Source organism: Drosophila takahashii, chromosome 3R (assembly GCF_030179915.1).
Source record: "Drosophila takahashii strain IR98-3 E-12201 chromosome 3R, DtakHiC1v2, whole genome shotgun sequence".
Classification (NCBI taxonomy): domain Eukaryota; kingdom Metazoa; phylum Arthropoda; class Insecta; order Diptera; family Drosophilidae; genus Drosophila; species Drosophila takahashii.
In genome coordinates, this window is record NC_091681.1 from 9,404,330 (window position 1) to 9,419,007 (window position 14,678).

Genomic DNA, 14,678 nt, shown 5'->3' on the forward strand with positions numbered 1-14,678 from the left:
TTCAGGTAAAATCTGTAGCTGAGTATAACACATCAATTAGTTTTAATTCAATAATTATCGGGGCTGTTCACATGATAAGTGTGCAATTTAATGGGCTAGACGCGGAGTTTCACGCATCACCGACCTGCATGCTCAGAGTTTTTCTCGGCAGATGTGCAAAACGAACCTAATTTAATTTGAATTGTAAAAGCCAATCTTTTAGAGCTCTATCAGTTTTGCCAAATTTTTTGGCAACTGCTAGCGCAACAGCAGAAACAGTAAACAATTGCAGCCAGCAATTAAATGTGGCAAAAGTTTAATTCCGAATCACACTCCCGAGTGTGGATCTCCACATACTTAGCTCTATTTACCTCTCCTACATTTTGCCGTTTTGAAAGCGCACTTTATGGTTTTCCAAATTGCCCAACTGGGCTGTCTGACTCCGCTGCGAGTTGAAATTGAACCAACAACAAGAAAACGCTCCACAACGCGAACTTTTAATGCGGCCACGCTCTGTACATTCGGCCGAAGTTTTTATTTCTTGCAGCTTTCATAAAACAAAAACGAAAAACGAACAAAAAGTGACTATAACTAAAATTGCGCTAAGAGTGTGAGCCAGGTGAGGTAAGATGAGGTGGAGCGTAGAAGTATCTGCCGACTATACGACTATACACCACTTCCCAAAAACCCCTTCCCAACCAACTGCTTCTTACTGTTAATTTCTTTATTGCGCACACTTTCGTCTGCCAATGAAAGTTTCTTGACTTCGGAAATGCAACAACAGCGACTACTAAAACTACTTAATTTATAAGTCTATGGTTTAATTAGTTTTCTTTCTTTCGCGTCTTGTTTTTCTTTTCGGGGCTAAGGAGGGCAGCAACATCTTCCTGTTCTTGTCTGCAGTTTTGTTAATTTATGCGAATTTTTCAGCCTCATTTGTCAATCGCCAGTGCGATTTCTTTTCGGGTTTTTAATATAGCGCTACACGAATAGAGTCATTAACATACCAACATACCATACATTTTTAACAAGCGGCTCTGTTAATGACATTTTTATAGAGTCCTAAGCTCATTACCTGTTTGGTTTACATAATTCTATTGTTTTCAGCAATTGCCGTTTCTTGGTGTCAATGAGTAATAGAGAAATTGAAGCGACCAATAGATTAACCTTTTAAAAATGAATTAGTTATAATTTTTGTGACTTAAGAAAACATTTTGATGGGAAACAGAGTTTTATGCCGATCCCAATTTCTAATCGTTTTAAAGTTTTAATCTAGAACCATTTTCCCTAAGATTTGTTACTTACTTTACATTACAAATTAATAATGTACATTGGAGGTTGATTTCAAAATACCTTGATTTCAAAATACCACATGAAACTGAATTTTAAAATAAGAACCGAGGTTCAATAAAACTCTGTTTTAAACTAATTTTAATTTTTAAAATTTTTTAAAATACAAGTAAAAGAAACGCCTAAAAAAATTAATTATTTAAAGTTTAGGCTCGACTTGACAAAAACAAAATATTTTTACGAAATAAGAAAGTTAAATTGTTGAATATTAACATAAAGGTCGACTTTGACTTTGCTGTTTACGTTAATCAAAGAGATAGATTAACACGCTTAAAAAATAAAGGTGTACGGGGATAAGGACTTCTTTGAATTTAAGGTATTAATTGTATCAGCTTTTAAATATTCCTTGATAAAAAATAATTTAATATAAGTTAATGTTAGACCTAAAATGGTATAATCACCATACGATTCGATGAGAAATGGCAAGAATCTGCAAATATCTATGTCTTAACATTTTATCGACGCCACCGCCTTTGGTTAGTTGGCAATATTGGTTTTGCATTCGGTTCGATGTTTATTGCCACATTGGCCGCGTCTCGCATTGTTTGCTTTAGAAAAGGGCAAGCCAAGTTCAATGCATGCAAAGTCAAAGTCGGTATCTTCCGCCCCCTCCTGCCGCGCCTTTTCCCGCATCGGGCGACGATAATTGCTGGCAATCAGCTAGCTGGAACAATAAAAACCAACAAAAAGGCAAAAAAGGAAAATAAAAGCAACACGAGCAAAACGCAACGCGGACCAAGACAAAGTTATGGAAAATGTTCATTTTCATTTAAATGAAAATGAGGAAACGGCCGGCAAGTTCAACGACTCGCGGCTGCTTAGTAAGAGGCACGACGGCGAATCCAGCGCCGATTCCATGTGCACTAAATTGCTTAATTGTGAAATGTCGAAAAAGTATAAAGAAACAATTATGACAGAAATCATTTCAGCAAAGCAGCGACTAATGCAATCCCGAGCCGATAGATTGGCCCACACACACGACCGTTCGAAAGTTAATAACTAGCATTTGGCACGCACTTCGATGTGTGACTGCTGCTTTTCGGGGGGCGTGGCGCAATCAGCTTTTCACCCGGAGGCTGCGGAACAAAGGACTGAGGAAACGAACTTCTGAATGGTCTCGGGGTGATGAACAAAAGACTGAGGACACGAACTTAGGCAGTGGATCATTTCGGAGGTGTTGAAATGGGGCAGAACAAAAGACTGAGGACACGAACTTTTGCTTATCACTTTACAGAGTCGCAGGTGCTAAAGATACTTTTCGGCACTGCTGTCTGGTAATGGTAATACCTGAGGGGAATAGCTACATCTGGACGATCGGCGGTGGAGCGTGGTTACTCCGCGCCGCTCATTGAACCTGTCTTGCGCAAATGGCCAGCCGCCGACTTCCTTTCCGCTCCTCCCCTTCCGAGGAGCCGGCGCGTGCATTTTTCTCTTTGACCGATTTTCATGGCATGATCTGTTTTACGGCTTTCGGTTTTCTTTCATCGCGCGGCCCGAAGAGCGATCGTCAGACCTCGGATCTCTTCGTTTTCGGAGTCGGCGGGTATTTAAGTCATTCGAAACGTGTTTGCAGACATTCAGTTTCTGTTACCGTCTTGAGCGCTTCGGTTGTGAGCTATTCATCATACGCCGCGTTGTCCGTTGGATATATAACCTAAAGGATTACCTCTGACCAAGGTGAGCCATCCCATGCCATAAGAACTACCGCCCAAACATTGAGTTCACATTTCTGGGGGCTGTTGACATAGGACAACGCCTGGAATTTAAATTAGTGTGCCGAAAAATTCGCGATAAAGTGTGCAAATCATGTGTTGAATTCCAGAAATACAAAAGAAGTTGAGGACTTCTGTGATCCAACCAACGGAGAGCCATAAATTTGACAAGGGGACAATAACTTGACTTGAGATTGCGCGAATAACTCAATTTGAATGGCAGGGAATAATGAAGAAGGCGATTTATGTGGTCCAACAATGGTTGTTGGAATCTTTAAATAATGCATAATAAACGGAAAATATTTTCGGAATGTTTAGGGTGCCGAGTTCATTGATCGAAATCAAGAAAGGATTTTAAAAAATTAATTTATGTGTGCCATGCAATGAATATAATAATATAACGAACGAAATTAAATAATTTATTATTATAATATTTAGAAACCAATAAGAACTCGTGGTATATTTAGAGAGTACAAAACTATTTGTTCAAGAAAGCCATAGAGTTAAACTTTGACCTTACCCATAATATGATATAATAGCGCCTAATATACATTAGAAAACACTGAATCACTTTAACGAACTAAATGTTCCCTATCAACATTGAGCATTTTAAGCTCTTCCCATTTTTCTTGTAAACCTCTTGTTTACTAACCATTTCCTAAACCACTTAAATGCTACCCGCAATCGTTGCCGAAATTCTTCAAAAAAAGCATTACAAAACAAATGGGCAAACAGAATTATTGTAACGACGTCAAATGGTCTGGAGCGGGACAGATGAGATGAAGGAGCAAAAGACAAAGGCCGAGAGAGACAGAAACCGAAAGCACTTTAACTGGAGCCAAGCGACCGAAAACAGAAAAATAAGTTAATAAAACCCGTTTTGTGCCTATTTTTCTTGAGTCTTGGCCGCTTGATTTTCGAATCGTTGTGTTTCGCGCTGTTTTGTTTTGCTGAAGATTTTCGCAATATTTGCAATAGAGTTGCAGGCCAGAAGAAAAATTTGCAATAGCCGCAGCGGCCATTAGCGCAAAAAAGAAGAAAAAGAAAAACCATAGGAGTGTGCACACACAGCAATTTGAGTGTGGCCGAGCCTCCTCCAGTCCACCGGCGGTGATTGCAATTCTAACAGGTTGCAGGTTGCAACTGCAGCAGCAACTGTGGTTGCATTGCAAGCTGGCTGAGACCACATCCAATCCCCCAATCAGACTCTGGCGCATTTCGAGAGATTTTCCTCCACCAGCTCTGCTTGACCCCAATGAGCTCGCTGTGTGTGCGGTGTTGCAAATTCGGATTCAAATAGCCCATTTGTTGCAGCCGACTTTGTTGTGTTGCCTACTCCTAATGTTGCCTAATCAAATTCTGTACGTGTAGTATTTTCAGTAAGTATAATCAATCATTCCCCTCTTAATGTCAATTACCTCATGGCAAAAATAAAGATAATTCACGCATCACCAAGTAAGATTTAAAAACAAAAGTAAACAAACAAGAGCTATTAAAAGCTGGGCCATAAGTACGCCCCAATGAGCGCAAACAAAGCAGCGAGCGTTTAAGCCAAAATATACAGTAACCATTTATTGTACTAACTGTCAGGCATGACTATCTCCAAGTCACTTTTCTTCATTTGCCCAGACTCACATTATTATTTACAAATATATATGCCGCCTTATAGGGCAGATCGCTTGAAACCCGAAACAGAAGGGCCACGAACGCTTTTTGAGGTCGATGTCAGCTGACTTTGTTTTGGCCCTTACGCAAACTTCAGGCCCCTGCTCTCGGTGCTATATCTATATAAATACACCTGATGAGGGGCGGGCCCAAGTAATGCATATTTGGCCACAGCCCATGCTAATGAATCCAGGCAGTGACGTGTGACCGCAAGACCTACGAACGGCCAGCGTTTTGAAAGCGCGCAATTAAAATGTCAAAAATATCTGATTATTTCGTATTGCGTATTAAAAAGTGTGGCGAAATAGCCAGCGAAGAATGGGGGTTGCAATTTCATTGTTTTACCCGGAGAGCTCATGGTTATTATACTAATTCCAAGCAAGGTCTTCTTTATAACTAAAATACGTAGATATATTTTAATTCCTCCAATACCCCTGCTCTCCCCAGATGATGATGCTACACCCCACACCCGACCAGCGCGTGAGCATCCGCGAGGAGCTCCGCGAGCCAGAGGATCCCGCAGACATTGAGCGCGACATCAAGCTGATCCGCGAGTGGCTGGAGACGCAGCCCCACCTGCCCAAGGACATGGACGACATGCGCCTCACGACCTTCCTGCGCGGCTGCAAGTTCAGCCTGGAGAAGGTGAAGAAGAAGCTGGACATGTACTACACCATGCGCAACGCGGTGCCCGAGTTCTTCTCCAACCGGGATATCAACCGTGAGGAACTCAATATCGTGCTGGACTATGTGTGAGTATAGCAAAATAAATAGCAATTTGATTTAAAACATATATATATGAATAGTGTAAATTTCACATTGTATATCATATAACATAATAGATCATTAGAAAGATAGAATAGAGTTTATATACCTTATAAATATGGTGTGTAAATATCCCATCTCCATCTCCTTGACAGACACTGCCCCACTCTCCCGGGGATCACGCCGAACGGACGCCGCATCACGTTCATCCGGGGCATCGACTGCGACTTCCAGCCCCACCACATCCTGGACGCCATGAAGGTGGCCCTGATGATCGGGGACGTCCGCCTGGCGGAGGAGAGCGTCGGCATCGCCGGCGACATCTTCATCCTGGACGCGTCGGTGGCCAGCGCCGCCCACTTTGCCAAATTCTCGCCCACCGTGGTGAAGAAGTTCCTGATCGCCGTGCAGGAGGCGTATCCGGTGAAGGTGAAGGAGGTGCACGTGATCAACATCTCGCCGCTGGTGGACACCATCTTCAACTTCGTGAAGCCGTTCGTGAAGGAGAAGATCCGCAGCCGCATCACCTTCCACAACGACGTGGAGAGCCTCTACAAGGTGGTGCCCCGCGACCTTCTGCCCAACGAGTACGGCGGCAAGGCCGGCAACGTGGTCGAGCTGAACCAGTGGTGGAAGCAGAAGCTGGTCGACAACACCCAGTGGTTCAAGGACCAGGAAGACAAGAAGGCCAACGAGTCCCTGCGTCCAGGCGCCCCCAAGACCAGCGACGATCTGTTCGGCATGGAGGGCACCTTCCGCCAGCTGAACATCGACTAGGGCCACAGGATCCCGCATCCAGAATCCAGGTCCTGCGACCTCATCCAGCTTGTCTAACCGTTTATATCAGCCGCTCATTTGATTAGTCCAAGCTCGTCTGCATGACTCTTGCTTAATTGCTTCATTCTCTCGCCAGAACCCATTGTTAATCTATCTTTATATTACCAGTACATTGCAGTAATTAAAATAATAAAGTACAGCAGCATATTAAGGAGTGAATAAAAAATAAACTGAATTGGTTTCACTGTAAAGGCGGGGGTTGCATATCAATAGCATATGCTATAAAATCGTATAAAATTGGTATGAAAAAGTAAATATTATATGTACTTAGTTGATGTACCCATTTTTTAATAAGTTCTATAAAGTGTCCATAAACAACTAAAAAATATTTTAAGAACAATTTCCAAATATTTTTATTTCGAGCTTTAGCAACGAGAACACATCAAATTAAGGAATAAATTAATCAGAGAAAATGTCCTCGCTCGGTTCAACATGCAATGAAGTAGTTGAAGAATGGATGCCAAAGGAGGAATCGTTTCTCCACGAACGCCCCATTAAAATAATGACCCTGGCTGGGGGGTGAGGGCGTAGCGAGCAGTGGGTGCCCGATGCTTGATTGCATCTGCCACAATGCACCGAGAATACACAGGCAGACCCACATATTCCACTCGTCGCAGTCGCATGTCGCCACTTTGTGTGCAACATGCACATTGATCAACGGAAAGGGAAACTTGTCGCATTTCAGTGGGCGGAAGGAGGAAAATGAGGCACCAGGGCGCATTCCTCCCGGCTGACTTATTCCTTCGACATATTGGTTCCGTCCATTGTTGTGTGCGCATTTCGGCGTACGAAATCAAGTGCTGCCAACATATCGCAGTCACGACTCCTCGGACATGGTCAACTGGGTTTCAATGTAAAGCGCTTTTCCTCTCTCGACGGCAGGGTTTATTTGGAATTGATGGTCCGCCAGCTGGGGAATTGCAAAGAACTCGTTTGAATGGCTGGGTGGTCAAGTGGCGTTATGATTTGTAAGGCCTAGTTGCCAAACTTCTCAAAACTAACAGCTCACTTCTGTTGGCCAACTCTGAAGTAAAAATGTCTTGGTAAAAATCGGCGAAGCCTTTCTACATAATTCAGTCGATACGCAGTCATATTTTGTAACTAAGCAAATAAGTTACACCTCAAGGTTTATCTCAGTAGAAATGATAACTCTGGAAGATTCATAGTCTGCTGTTCTTCCTCGTCTCTGTAGGTTCTGCAGCAGTCATTATTGGCAATAACGTGATCAGTAATGGCACTTAAGAGAGATTTGTACCATGAGATTATAGAAATCTCTGCAAATTGTCTAGCCAGTTCATCGGTCATAGTTTATCAGTATTTTTGGACGATTTCAGTGTGGAAAATTACCCTCTTATTTATAAATATAGTTATTTAAATCAAACAAACAGTTTAGAACTTTTTCCACCAGAAACTCATATTAAATTGTAGTGTCTATAATTTATTCATTTTATGATAATCAAAAGACACATTTTGGTGTTGGCCTCTTGCAACGTGTAATTTAAAGTTTATTTAGTTGTGGCCATATAATTGAAAACTTTTCCGATTTGCGGCAAGTAACAACTAGCCTATAAAAGAGCGAGTCTAAGAGGTGAAGTTCTGATTAACTTTTTGAAAGCAATGCATAGCAAAGTCAAGGAAGACAAGGTCAAAGACGACTCCAAGCGTCGTGATCTTTTCGTATTCGTAAGACAAACCATGTGCATAGCGGCCATGTATCCGTTTGGATATTACGTCAAGGGATCGGGATGCCTGGCCCATCTGGTCCGAGTCTGCGACTTGCTCTACGAACTCTTCAACTACTTTGTATCGGTGCATATCGCTGCTTTGTTCATTTGCACCATCTACATTAATTACGGCCAAGGCGACTTGGACTTCTTCGTCAACTGCTTGATTCAAACTATCATTTACTTGTGGACCATTGCCATGAAGCTCTACTTTCGTCGGTTCAGGCCAGGATTGCTGAATGAAATCCTGTCCAACATCAATGACCAGTATGTGCCGCGTTCTGCCGTCGGCTTCAGCTATGTTACAATGGCAGAGTCCTATCGGATGTCCAAGCTGTGGATCAAAACCTATGTGTACTGTTGTTATATTGGCACCATTTTCTGGCTGGCCCTTCCCATAGCCTATAGAGACAAGAGCCTGCCCCTAGCCTGTTGGTATCCCTTCGATTACACGGCAAGTTGAGAGTTTCAATTAATAAATACAATTCAATTAATTATGCCATCTTTAGCAACCGATTGTCTATGAGGTAGTGTTCTTCCTTCAGGCGATGGGCCAGATCCAAGTGGCGGCTTCATTTGCCTCCTCGAGTGGACTGCATATGGTGCTCTGTGTCCTAATATCAGGACAATACGATGTGCTCTTTTGCAGTCTTAAGAATGTACTGGCCACAAGCTATGTGCTGATGGGAGCAAATATGGCAGAGCTGAGGTAATTATACCCGTTACTCGTGGAGTAAAAGGGTATATTGTATTCGTGTAAAAGTATGTAACAGGTATGTATGTAACAGTCTGTCCGTCTGTCTGTCCGTCCGTATGAACGCTGAGATCACGGAAACTACAAAAGCTAGAGGGTTGAGATTTCCCACAAATATTCTTTGGCTTCCTACGCAGCGCAAGTTTGTTTCAGCCAAACCACGCCCCCTCAAACGCCCACATAAGATGAAAAGATGAAAAGATGAAAAGTGTCTGGCGGCCTCATCTTTTAAGATTTTAAAAACGTATAAATGCAATTTTATAGTGTTCATAAATACCTATCGAAATGTAGAAGACATTTTTCAAATCTGACCATTCATTTAAAAGTTATGCGCAATCAATGACGAGTATTAGATAGTCGGGACACCAACCCGACAATAGCGTTCTCTCTTGTTTCAAAATATAATTTTGGTATATTAAGTTTTCTTTGCTTGAAGGAAAGTGTGTAATTCAAATAAAGTTTATCCTATCTTTTAGTATGCTCTCACATTAGAAAGAGCTAAGTATCTGACCATTCAAAGAAATTTACCAAATTTTATTAACCATTGCAACGAATTAAATTAAATCGAATGGCTTGAGTATATGCTTATTTTAAATAAATGATCCATTCACAGACAACTACAAGCTGAGCAATCTGTGTCCGATGCTGAGCCCAGTCAATATGCATATTCACTGGAAGAGCAGACACCTCTACAAGAACTTCTACAACCAACAGCAGAAACCTCACGAGATTTTGTCACTGCATTTCGGCAGTCTTTCGTACGTTGCATACAGCACCATCGTTATATAGTGGCAGCTCTAAAGAAAATGGAGCGATTCTACAGTCCTATATGGTTTGTGAAAATCGGTGAAGTCACTTTCCTCATGTGCCTGGTAGCATTTGTGTCTACGAAGAGCACAACGGCCAACTCCTTCATGCGGATGGTCTCCCTGGGACAGTACTTGCTACTGGTACTGTACGAGCTCTTTATAATCTGTTATTTTGCCGACATCGTTTTCCAGAATAGTCAGCGATGCGGTGAGGCCCTGTGGCGAAGTCCATGGCAGCGTCATTTAAAGGAGGTTCGCAGTGATTACCTATTCTTCATGCTGAATTCCCGTCGGCAGTTTCAACTAACTGCCGGAAAAATAACCAATCTAAACGTGGAAAGATTTAGAGGGGTGCGTTGAATAACAGTTTAAGGAGTCCGGTTGGCTTTTTTATTACCCCTTTTATATATTCAATCCATTTTCCAGACTATTACTACTGCCTTTTCGTTTCTCACCTTACTGCAAAAGATGGATTCACGAGGCTAGAAAATAGTTCATATATTTTAAGTATAATAAAGTATGCAAATCATTATAAATAAATAGCACAATAGTTCTTTATTTGCTTTTTGTTTCAACTTTGGCAATAACACTCTCGCACAGTGCGTTACAGATATCTTCATGCACGGACATTTTGAAAATTTTAAGAAATGTTAAAATAACGCCGTAATTGGAATATATTCGGTCACTTATACTGAAACGATTTGTTGAATGGCTTTACTTACACTGTGCAACATTTTTAGGGTTATAAAATGTAACCGCAATTCTGATTTCATGGGCGGAAAGAACTCATCGAAATAAGCTAAAACCCATTTGGGTTTCTCTGGCTTAGCTCGCGTTTACCTATTATAGCGAGTTAAAGTTTTACATATAAAATTTATTTGTAACGGCCATATCTTGTGAACCGATTAAAATTTCACTATCACGTCTTCAGTGATTATGTAGCTATGAACCCAAGGATCTAAATTGACAAATGACTCTTGCTCACTTAGCACCTAATGCACCTAGCGCGTTAAAAAACAAATTTGACAAATTTTTCTATTTTTAACGCGCTAGGTGTACGTCTTCGCAAGAATCATTTGTCAATTTAGTTCCTTGGGTTCATAGCTACATAATCACTGAAGACGTGATAGTGAAATTTTAATCGGTTCACAAGATATGGCCGTTACAAATAAATTTTATATGTAAAACTTTAACTCGCTATAATAGGTAAACGCGAGCTAAGCCAGAGAAACCCAAATGGGTTTTAGCTTATTTCGATAAGTTCTTTCCGCCCATGAAATCAGAATTGCGGTTACATTTTTCATGTTGCACTGTGTTATAAATGTTCGAATTTATTTTTTAAATATATCGTATATTTCATTAAAAACAAAGCGATTCTGAATTAAAAGGGGCTTCTTTATATTATCAACAATCTGTATTCGCTATTAAATCAATAAACGTCCAAAGCCTTTAGACTGTCGCTGCTTTCAGCCTCATCAGTGGTTAAGTAAGTAGATTCATTTGAGTTAGATAATTCATGTTCCCCCGGAATAAATGCGTTTTGTAGTTCAGCGCACTTAAAACGGCCATTTGACCATACCGAATTTATTAAAGAAATTATACAAGAAATTGATGTGCTTGAGAGATAAATTATTGACTCTAAAAGCAAATTAAATCATATACATTTATAAGGTACTTGGGTTAACTCTTCAACTCCCTACCTCGCACTCCATCTCTGTTCTCGCGATGTGTTCCCCTCATTCGTGTTAACTACATTTGAGCAAGTAATTTGCTTAACAATTTGTGTTTTCTCTGGGTTTTGTCACAATTATGTTCACTTTCATAATATTGTGATTGGCATTTTGTACAGTATCAAAAATTGTTTGTTGCATGCTTTCTATTGCGGCCAAATACTACAGTTCTTGTTTATTTTTACATTACATGTACATTAGGCAAATGATCTAGCACTTGCTTACAATTAGTTAATAGAGGCCTTTCATTTTGGTTTTTATAAAAATTTACACATTTTTCAGTTTTTCAATAGACGAGTGCCCGAGAAAATTTCGGTTACAATGCTCAATACAGCAGGTTCCATATACAGTGGACAGTATATGCTTTGTAGACCGCCTAAATCAGTTGCATTATTATCAAGTAATTATTATCAAAAAAATATATGTAGGTTTATAATTTATGTATCTTATAATCATTTCCCATTCCGATTTCCCTTCCTCAGCAACTCGGTTTCGATCTTTTGTTTCATATTTTATATATAGATATATTAAACAAAGCATAACAAGGCGAGCAGCCACAACAACAGCAACAGCAACAAGGCAGACAGAGCTACAATTTGCAATTGTTGCTTATTTTGATAAATGCAATGAGTATGCTGTTGCTGTTGTACCCGCTGATGCTCTGGTGTTTGCTGTACATTCCCCTTAAGGTTCCTTGTGCTGTGAACTGAGTATATGGCAGTCCTTCTCCCTCGAATGCCGCTGCCCGCTTTGGCCAAAAGTTGTTGCTGCTGCTGCTGCTGCTGATCCTGCGGCTGCTGTCGTGGCTCCTTGCTGTTGCTATTGCTGTTGACTAGTGGGAGTTGACTGCGCCGCTAGCTGGCATGCGCCGTACTCGTGCTATTGTCGTGGTTGTAGTGCTCTGTGTTCACAATAACCTGCACCACGTAGCCCTGGTGTATGCTGCACTCGTCGATGGGCACCTTGTCGCCCAGCAACTTGCCGCTGTAGAACCATCTCTGGCAACAGGCGTCGACAGCCTCGGCGGCCTAAGAAGTTTCATATAAGGATAAATTGAAAAATATATTAAATCTGAAGAAAAAGTATGGGTATAATTGGTGCATTTAAAACCGAGTACTATACTGCCTTGTACTCAACTGGGAAAGTTAAAATAATAATCGATAAATGGTTTGACTACTGGACTCACCTGAAGCTTCTTTTTGCACTGCCCCACGGTGTCCTTGGAGTACACCGGCAGCTTAACATCACTCATGGTCGATGATATGCGCAGCTTCAGAAAGATCTCGGTTCCGCCATCCACTGGCTCAGAGTATTCGGCAGGCGAGTCGCGTCCGTTCTCCTCCTTGACGATATTTATGGGATATGACAGACAGTAAATGGGCACCTTGTACTGGGTGCCCAGCTCATCGTAGCATTCTGTGAGGTAGCTGCGGAAATAACAGTGGTTAGTAACCAGGTGGGCCATCCACTATCACTATCTTATCGAAAATCCCCAGCCAGCCCAAAAAAAAATTTGTCACTCCATTGAGCCTAATGCTAATGATTCAATGCCAAGTGGGCCAAGTCTGATAGGCCAAGAGATAACAACGGAATTACGTAGGGACCCTTCATCAAGGACACTGGTGCATGCAACACCGAAAGTGGTGGAAAGGTCAGCGCTGCATTTAAATAAATATGGTCTGCAGTCCGAGGCGCGGAAGTGCCGGAGTGTCAGTCAAAAATCGATGTCTAATAAAAACGTTAGCGCGAGAAAGTTGTGGTGTGTGGTCGACGGCTCAAATACTCTACTAAATAAAAGTGATTGCTGTAAATTATTTACATTAATAAATAATTCAGCTTAAAACTTTGCTATACAATTAATAATTTCGAGTTTTTTTTATATTTCTGGTTTACGATTTTCCATAGCCCCGCTATTTCTAGTACGTTTTCAACTCTCCGGACAAGTGCTCATCACAAATTTATGATACCCTCGTGGTGTCCAGCAAAGGACACCAGCAAATCGCTGTCATGCATTAATGGAGTTATGGCCATGTGAAATCACCATATACATTATTGATTTTCTAGACGATGGCAATTAGCATGCCGTGTCATTAGGGACTTTGTCGGATTTGTAATACAAATTGTGAATATCCGAATGTCAAGTTCTTCAGTCTACATTATGCGAAGGGTAAACGAAATGCTTTTTAAAAAAATAAGTAAGTAATTTTTTAAACCTTTTAAATTAAAGGAGCTGCTTACATGAGAAGTTCAAACATTTAAACTATTTTATCACTGACAAAAAAACCGAGTCATCTGTAAATCGGGTAATATCGATTCGTCCAGGGTTCTAGTTCGTAAGGACCAACTCACCCATTCGGGACTGAGACATTGGCCCCGTCCAGGATGGCCTGCGCCATCTGAAAGTCGAGGCCCTCGGCCGCGTTGGTGGCCGCCCGCAGCGCATCCCAGATCTCCTTGCGGCCATCGAAGGCCGGCGCCGTGTCCCAGAACTCGTCCCGCTTCGACCTCAGCTGCCCCTCGGTGAGTGGGACGTCGGACCGCCACCGGATGGTCTCGTGGCAGAGCGGTCGGTTCTTGCGCGCAGCGCCCATGGCAATGCCTGCAGTCGATATAGATGAATGATATACATGTGTGCATATAGGAGGCACTTCGAAGGCCACTCACCTGCGCTGGCCGGACGCGAGATGCTCGCCGAGGAGACGCTCATCGTCTCGTTGTCGGGGTTCATGCGACACACACAGGCGCCCATTGTCACGCTCAGCTCCACTCCGCTCCGGTAAGAAGGATCTGTCGGGCGGCATATATATAGATATATATACTTATTTGTGCATGCTCGCATCCGGAGGTCACGTATGTACGTACACCAGTTCCGGAAAGTGGAATTCTCCGAATCTGGGAGTATCGGATACTCACCTCCGCCCCGCACAGCCGCCTTGTTTGCCTGCTCGTCTATACTACGTACGCCTTATTTTTGTGCTCAGTTATCGGGTCGGCTGTTTATTTTGCCTTCTGCTTTTCTTTTATTATTTTATTTGTGCGACACGACCAGTGTGACCGCAGCGGTAGCGCCAAGATATGCTGCGGCCGAATGGCACTAAAAATGCCACGAAGATTTCTGAAATATACCGGAAACGATATACCTTGATTATTTGACGACTGGTTCGATAAATTTTCAAAGAATTATAGGAATTTAAGTTTTCTTTTAATTAATTCGCTGTTATCTGGGGGTTCTTATCTGCTATTAAAAAAACCTATTAAAGCTGCAATAAAATATGAACTAGTTCCAGGAGATAGGAATATGTTTTTTCTGGTATTTTTCCGATTATCTCATTTTCAATATTAATTATAACAGT

General features: G+C 41.7%; 3 protein-coding genes across 3 annotated transcripts; 2 read left to right on the top strand and 1 right to left on the bottom strand.

Moving 5' to 3' along the window:
* Positions 1-5,153: 5,153 nt before the first annotated feature.
* On the top strand, positions 5,154-6,478 carry LOC108066149 (alpha-tocopherol transfer protein-like). The gene is made up of 2 exons (XM_044394785.1): positions 5,154-5,458; positions 5,627-6,478. The coding sequence occupies exons 1-2, from the start codon at positions 5,154-5,156 to the stop codon at positions 6,246-6,248; spliced, it is 927 nt and encodes a 308-aa protein (XP_044250720.1). The 3' UTR covers positions 6,249-6,478.
* Positions 6,479-7,908: 1,430 nt separating this feature from the next.
* Or83a (Odorant receptor 83a) lies at positions 7,909-10,081 on the top strand. Its single transcript, XM_017154399.3, has 4 exons — positions 7,909-8,486; positions 8,542-8,741; positions 9,400-9,946; positions 10,022-10,081. The coding sequence occupies exons 1-4, from the start codon at positions 7,926-7,928 to the stop codon at positions 10,079-10,081; spliced, it is 1,368 nt and encodes a 455-aa protein (XP_017009888.2). The 5' UTR covers positions 7,909-7,925.
* A 1,052-nt stretch (positions 10,082-11,133) lies between these two features.
* LOC108066137 (ubiquitin domain-containing protein 1) lies at positions 11,134-14,398 on the bottom strand. The gene is made up of 5 exons (XM_017154524.3): positions 14,239-14,398; positions 13,990-14,112; positions 13,675-13,924; positions 12,512-12,752; positions 11,134-12,353 (listed from the first exon to the last, which is right to left on the bottom strand). Exons 2-5 carry the CDS (start codon positions 14,072-14,074, stop codon positions 12,180-12,182), a joined length of 750 nt encoding a protein of 249 aa, XP_017010013.1. The 5' UTR covers positions 14,075-14,112; positions 14,239-14,398; the 3' UTR covers positions 11,134-12,179.
* Between the last annotated feature and the right edge of the window lie 280 nt (positions 14,399-14,678).